Source organism: Pygoscelis adeliae, unplaced genomic scaffold (assembly GCF_000699105.1).
Source record: "Pygoscelis adeliae isolate BGI_AS28 unplaced genomic scaffold, ASM69910v1 Scaffold241, whole genome shotgun sequence".
Classification (NCBI taxonomy): Eukaryota; Metazoa; Chordata; class Aves; order Sphenisciformes; family Spheniscidae; genus Pygoscelis; species Pygoscelis adeliae.
In genome coordinates, this window is record NW_008824056.1 from 3,934,316 (window position 1) to 3,941,878 (window position 7,563).

The 7,563-nt window shown below is 46.3% G+C and overlaps 1 protein-coding gene across 1 annotated transcript in view; it reads left to right on the plus strand.

The window, feature by feature from the left end:
- SIAH2 (siah E3 ubiquitin protein ligase 2) overlaps positions 1 to 3,857 on the plus strand; it is a 41,585-nt gene extending 37,728 nt beyond the window's left edge. Inside the window, exon 15 of the mRNA XM_009334004.1 lies at positions 3,300 to 3,857. Within this exon, the coding sequence (XP_009332279.1) occupies positions 3,300 to 3,857 (558 nt within the window). The remainder of the gene's footprint in view (positions 1 to 3,299) is intronic.
- The last annotated feature ends 3,706 nt before the right edge of the window (positions 3,858 to 7,563 follow it).

Genomic DNA, 7,563 nt, shown 5'->3' on the forward strand with positions numbered 1-7,563 from the left:
CAGGATCCGTCGAGGCTCAAGAGCAGTGTCCCATCTGGGTCGCCAAAACTGTTACCGTAAGTCGGCAGATTAAAAACTCTCTAAGACTCAATTTGGAGTTTTAGAAAGGAGGCATTCTTTATTGCGGCGCCGGGCGCGCAGGGGATCGCTCCACCTAGTGTGCACGCCAAGCTGCTCAACTACAGGAGTTACGTACAATCAGAATATACATATTCATTTGATTTCTGAGAAATTATTAGCATATTCACGTTACTTCCTTGAACTCATTAACATATGTAAAGGTCTTTAACGCATGCACTGTTATGTTCATTAGTGGTCTTTCAGGGTCCTCTGGTGGTGGTCGATAGTCTTCCTCACCGTGTCTGCTAGTTGAACTCAGTCTTTTCGCCTGCACAGTTTGTCTTCTGGCCCGGTTGCACTAACTAGCTGGTTTCAGCATAACTTCCTTATCTATTCCACCCCTGTACACGGAGCTTCAAGGCTTCCTTTTATCTATGGAATGTCCAGTCTACGGAACATGTAGCTACTTTGTTTTGACAAAGAGAACCATATGTCTCCTCAGTATTTCTTTATATTAGGTATCAACATCACCCTACCTGCACATGTGCATAGAGCCCGCATGCTCTATATGAAATGACACAACACTCTCTGGTCCTTTCCCAGGTGAGCCGTAACAGCAGACCCAGCACTGCTGGCAGAGCAGAGTTTATAAATGCACTCTGCCAGGCAGCTGGCTGTGGCCTGAGCCGGTTTCCTCACTGGTGTGAGGCTCTGGAAGGCACAGAGGCTCGCTGTTTTCTGGGCTAGACCTCACTGTGCATCCCTGGGGGAGCTCCCTAGGATCACTGCTAGACTGGGCTGAGCATCTGTACCCAAGCTTGAATGAATGCTTCAGAAGGCTGGAGGGATCTTAAAAGCAGGGACAGACATTTTACAAAGCACTGGAGGAGGGAGAAGCACGAGAGGGTCTCAGTCCTCGCTGGGTCCCTGAACACTGCTGACACACATTCAGGAGCAGGCAAGCCTCCTCTTTCCAGAAGCATTATTTGTATCTCAAGCTACTTGTATACTAGAGGGAGAGTCTGCTGGCTAGAGCAGGAGGGATTTGGACTTGGCAGTCTATTCCCAGCTCTGCTACTGATTTCCCACGTGGCTTCAGACAAGTTACTTTAATCCTGTGTCCCTGCCTGCCTTTGTTTATAGGGTTGATAATAGTGGCCTGCCTCTGCTGAGCACTTTCAAGCTTAACTGTTATTTTTTGAATGCTTTAGGACACTTGGAAAGCTATCCTGTCAAAGTGAAGTTCAGAGCAGCACACGCAGAGTGACATACGTGGCAAAAACATGGCATGCTACGTCATGTACATGGTGATGAGCTCTGAACTGACCATTTCCTCTTAGGAAAGAGAATACAGTGCTAAACAAATGACTATGAAAATGACTACATAATACTTTACAGCATGGAATACTAGAAATGATGGGAAGGGCAATGAAAAAGCAGAAAACAGTCACGCCAGCCCAGGCATTAGTGTCACGCTTGCACTGTTAACACTGTGCACAGCCCTGGCTCCCCATCTCAAGGCGGATGCAGTAGAAGTGGAAAAGGTGCACAGGCCAAGTAGCTCAAAGGTATTGTATAACCTGTACTCAGGGAGAGACGAAGCAGGCTTTTGAGGGGTATGATAAAGATCAATGACATTTGCCCAAGCAGCATGAAGACGGCAAGTCACTTTTTGCTGTTCACAGTCTCCCATCATTGGTAGGGCTCCTCACCAAATGAAAGCCACAGTGATGGGTTTGGGAGCACACAAAAGCAGGTACTTCTCACAGTGAAGGGCAAAGCCACCACTATTTGCTTGTCTTGTTTTTACGCTCTCACTTCTATAGTCACCACTGGTTGCTTTCACTTAGACATCTGGTTTCGCCCAACCAGCAGCTTGTATATCCTTACTAATTTTGTTAATGAGGTTAGACTCAGAGCTGCTTTTCAACACATTGCATGATGGAAGTGTTAACGGTGGTATGAATGTGGGAAAAATCAGCAGGCCGGTGGGGCTGGCAGTGTACACGTACCTGGATCACTGCGCTACGCAGCAGGGCAGCCTGCATGGCAGACAGCATGTTTGCCATGATGGGGCTTCTGCCGTTGGCAGGAGAATGCCTTGTTCCACTGCAGTGCCCTGCAATAAAGCTGTTAGCAGAGGATTAAGCAGCAGGGACAGACACAGTACATGAAGGCTCACGTTAACTCTTTATGGCTTATAAAATAAGCTCCTCCAGAAGCTCCTCCAGAAGCACAAGGTCAAGTTTCTGTCCCAGTACTCCTAGCGCAGTATTCCTAGTGTTTGCAGCATAGGTGATTTGCATCTTGGGCATTTAACCCTTTGAGCTGAAACTTCCTGCACACATATTAGCCCAGAAATAATAATTTATACCTTGGTTATATGTGTCCTCAAGGAAGTGTCATAGTGTCCGTAAGCAGCCATGCACACGTGTTGTAACCTGCATGATAGTGTTAGCAGTGGTGTTGGTATCGCTACAGATACCTACGGACTCAGGGAGCTGTGCTCTTGGGGACAATAGGAGAGACTTTTTTTTCTCTCTATGGAGGTAGCGTGGAAGCAATATGGTCAGTGTGGACAACTGAACTACAAAAAGGAAAAGCATCCCTGGTTGTTTAAAGCAAATTAACCCTCTAATGTGCCCAATGACATTAAGAGAAGTTAGATGGTACTTATTTGTGCGCTAGCTTTATGCTCAGTGAAAAGTTGTCCTCTCTTTCTACTTCTCACAACTGGAGTGTTGAAACTGTTCCAGTGTTTAAAAAAAGCTGTGGGGAATCTGCATTTGAATTTAATGGAAGTGCTTTTGCTCTGTGATGGTAGTAAGGTACATGTATTAAAAATACTTCACTCTAGTAGCTGTTTGCTGAAACTAGAATCCTTTGTTCTTTTTAAAGAAAAGAAAAATCCAAACCAGGACCACTTCAGCTGATCTGGACCGATCAGATCTAACTACAACAGCAGATCTAATTACAACTCAGCCTTACAATCCATTTTATCTAAGTGCTTGCATTAGAAAAAAAAAAAACACAAAAGACAAGAAGAATCCATTTTTAAGTGGAAACAAAAATAAGTAGAGCTCAGCTCTGAATCCAGGGCTAAATAGAAGCATCTAATGTAAAATTTGCAATGAGAACAAGAGTTCTGGTTGATCACCAGTGTTTCCAGTTGACAGGTGGGAGCAGCAAACACTAGTGCTGGTGCCTTTCCTGACGGCTTGTATTTGGTCTTTTTCCAGTATGCCACAACAGGCTGCTCTCTGACGCTCCATCACACAGAAAAGCCAGCACACGAAGACATCTGTGAGTATCGTCCCTACTCCTGCCCATGCCCTGGTGCCACCTGTAAATGGCAGGGATCCTTGGAAGCCGTGATGTCCCACCTCATGCACGCCCACAAAAGCATTACCACTCTTCAGGGAGAAGACATCGTTTTTCTTGCTACAGACATTAACCTTCCAGGGGCGGTTGACTGGGTGATGATGCAGTCATGCTTTGGTCACCACTTCATGCTGGTGCTGGAGAAACAAGAGAAGTACGAAGGTCACCAGCAGTTTTTTGCCATCGTGCTGCTCATCGGCACCCGTAAGCAAGCGGAGAACTTTGCGTACAGACTGGAGCTGGACGGCAACCGCCGCCGGCTGACCTGGGAGGCAACGCCCCACTCCATCCACGATGGGGTGTCTGCGGCCATTCGGAACAGCGACTGCCTAGTTTTTGACACAGCTATAGCACACCTTTTTGCCGACAACGGAAACCTTGGCATTAATGTGACTATTTCTACATGTTGTCCGTGATGTATTTGTGTAGCTAGCAAAACCTAGGCTGTCTGGACATAGTGCTTTACGTTCACCAAGGGTTTTCTTTTTGTTCTGTTTTTTTTAAATGATATTCAACTATGTCATGATGTATGCTAAGGTTCCTAACTAGCCAACATTTTTAACTTTGGAGAGAAGAGGAACAAGAGTGTCCTGTAAGTTATATGAGTGGGAAAAGGTCTTTTTAAATTCTTGGGTGCCTTAGGAAGATTCCCCACACACAGTCACCTTTATTAATTTAATTATATTTTATTTTATTTAAAGAGTGCTTCCATTAGACATGTGGCTTAAGAGACTTGAAGGACTGCATTCCTGTTTGGAGCACACCTAAAAGCCCTTTCAGTGGGAACACAGACTTGCTTTCTCACTGGTGAGCTTTCATAACAGTTTTTAGTAGGTGGGAGAGGAAAGAAATCCAAGCAACCTCTCACAAGAAAAGTTGTGACTCAAAGGGGAGCAATAGTTACTTCAGTGTTGATACTCCATTTCCTGCTACCTTATTAAAAAGGGATGGGCATTGGATCATTTGCTGTGTTTTTGAAAGAAAAAAGGGGAGGAGTGGCTGGGGTAAAGCATGGCAGGTTTCATAGAGCATGGGAATTGCCGGCTCCTGTCCGTTTTAGGGGGATCAGTGAGCCCAGCACACGGCACAACCACTCACAGCCGGGTACAGGTGAAAGCAGGAGGCACACATCTAATGTATCTCAAACAGCTAGAGCCAATAATACAGAAATATACTCAAGCTGTCCACATGCAGCTTCCCTTGGAGACATACTTGACTATTGATTATTGTAAAAAAACTAATAATATAGCAAGAGCTTTATGGCCAATGTCGTGTCATTTGCTATTTAAGTTTTGTTGCCATATTTACGTTTATTTTGTAATAAATATTTTGCAAAAACTACACTGCATAGCATGCTGTGGTAACATGCATGTGCATGGTAGTAGCTGTTGCTTCCCGGTTACTTTGCGTGCTCTGCCTTGCTGGGTCTGCTGGGCTTCCCCCAGCACAGGCTAGCTCACCCAGGCGAGTGGCAGGATGCCGCAGGGCCTGAGGTGCTTGCCCCCGCCACCTCTCAGCCCTGCTGCCGGAGAGGGCCACTTTGCAGCACAAGCAGGAGAGCCGGCGGGATGAGGAGAACTGGGTGAGTCCCAGGGGCAACAATGACAGCCTGACTCATGCAAACTGAAATCACGGTCTGTCACTGAAGCTGAATCTGCCTGCAGCTCCCCCTCTGCGACCAGAACCTTCTGTCTGAATCACTCAGGAAAAATACTAGCTCTGCATACGACTTTGCTGAATATTAAGATGTTTGCCATTTGGAAGAGGCAATGAGTTGTGAGGTGATACAGTCTGCTGAGTTATTCAGCGGCAGGGAGCCTCACGATAGTGGAAAACTACATGTAAAGTGACAGATGAAGCTTGGTGTGAATAAATATAATACATAGGGAGGAAACAGTCCTAACTGCATCCATCCAGGGAAGAGCTCTTTGGAATTATGACCGAGTCGTATGCAAATGTCACCCAATGCCTGGTAGCAGTCCCCAGAAAAGCGCATGAGAGAATGACAAGGACCACATCAGCAAAGGGAAGCTTGTTCTGGCCTTGAGAATTTGGAAGTGACCACGGAAAAAAAACAAACTCACAAGGAATTACTCCAGTCTTTTCCTATCCCGTTCCTGTAAAGATCCTACATTTGATCTCATTTACCCTGTGCTGGCAGAACTCCAGCAGCATCAGCCAAGTGAACTAATTTACTCCTGCTTAAGCAGGATCAAAGTCAAGCTCTGGCTGTGACAGGTGTTAACACCTGTGCTTTCAGCAGAACTTGTTAAGCAAGAATTCCTAAGGATTTGATTCATTTTCCCATATTTCAGCAACATTTGTAGTGGAAGATAATTTTTCTTACTGACAGTTGGGACATAAGAGCTTTTTTGTGTAAAACAAGTCTCTGAAGCGTGTCTTTGATTATAGCAGGATTAATGAAATTAATTACTCCAATGTTGCCTATAACCCACATTAGATAAGTTAACGCACATTATTTCATTAGGTCTTTCCACACCGTTCAGTTCTGAAGGAATGGCAAACTTTTGTTGTATCTCACAGCAAAAAAAACCCAACAGCCGGTATCTTTTCTGACTGAAACTGAATTTAGGATAAGGAATACCTCAGCTGGTACTGCCAAAAAGTGATGTGTTTCCTCTTCAGATCAGTGAATGAACAGGTGACATTCCTTCCAGCACTCCATCGAAGTGTTTCAGGTTTTCTTCCTTATGCAGCTGGTATGAGTTCCTGAGGGAGAAGGAAGGGCCAGAGGCAGGAGACGCTTGCCGGGCACCAGCACCTTGCCAAGGGAAGTGGCAGCACATCAGTAAATGTGTGAAAGTTCCTCCAAATATTCAGAAAAAAGTTACTGAGGCCAGCCTGGTTTTCTTAACAAAACTCCTGACCACCAACAAAGCAACCTGACTTTGAAATGGACGGTGAAACATACCCGGAAAAAAACTGCCCAGTAGCCGGCAGCAGCAAGGGAGCTGCAGCAGGCAGACCTCCCTGCCGCGGGATGCTCTCCCGCTGCCCAGCCAGGCTACAGCAAACAGCATGCGCCCAGCAGCCCCTCTCAGCTGTACTCCAACACTGCCTGGCGATACAAGCAACCGAGAGCTGTGCCTCTGAGGCAGTTTTTCTGCTGAGTCGCTACACTATATTGTTGACGGTTCTCCCTAAAAACAATTTCCACTTTAAACACAAAGAAAAATGCAAAAACTCCCTAGGGACTGATGAATTTATAGCAAGAATATGGCACAACTTGAGTGGTTCCCGCCTGCGGCTGCACCAGCGTCAGACCGTGTGCTGTTAGGACAGGCACTCGCCTCCACCCATGCCACAGCACTGGCTGCACTGCAGCCAGAAGCGAAAGCTGTGGCGATACCAGGAGCTGCACCAACCGACCATGGAAGCAATCTCCCAGGACCCCAGTGCTACGGGGTTGCTATCAGCACCAATGCCAGCTGAGCAGCGTGTCCAAACACTGCACTAATACCGCTGGCTGCACCTCAACATATTCTTTCCATTTTTAAAAATGAGTAAGACTTACTTATTTTGTTGTAGAACTCATGTACTTGTAAGACAACTGCAAATTCTTATACAAAGTCCAGATAATGCAGCACATATGCGTTATCCTAAGGTGAATCTAAAGCCTGCATTTGTTTGCAAACGACGTTATCTGAAGAAAATTGCTTTCTTTTGTTCTCCAAGCTGTAAGTGCAAAGTCCTTGGAGGGATTCAACAGCACCTAGTCCTACAGCAGACATCAGCAACAGATGTATAACAAGCATGTAACAACAGAAATCTGTATAGGCAGGTGTTTCACGTGCAGTTAGGAGTTCAAGTCCCAACAGGCAAGTCATACCAGGTTTTGTAACCAGCGTTTCACCTTCAGCCCAGCTCCCATTTCATGCAAAAGGCTGCGGCTAAGCTCCAATGCTTCATCAAATTCAGAGCAGTGGGCATGCAGCAGGGTGCTGGGAGGATGAAGACCGAGAGCTTGCTCGAGCCTGCAGCACAGCAGCTCGAGGGGCGCCATCACCTATCACCACGGGTTCCTGCACCTCCCGCACAGCTTTGGGCACCTTCTGCTGGGCCCCTTGGAGGGCCATTTCGGCTTTCCACGCCTGGCCGCAG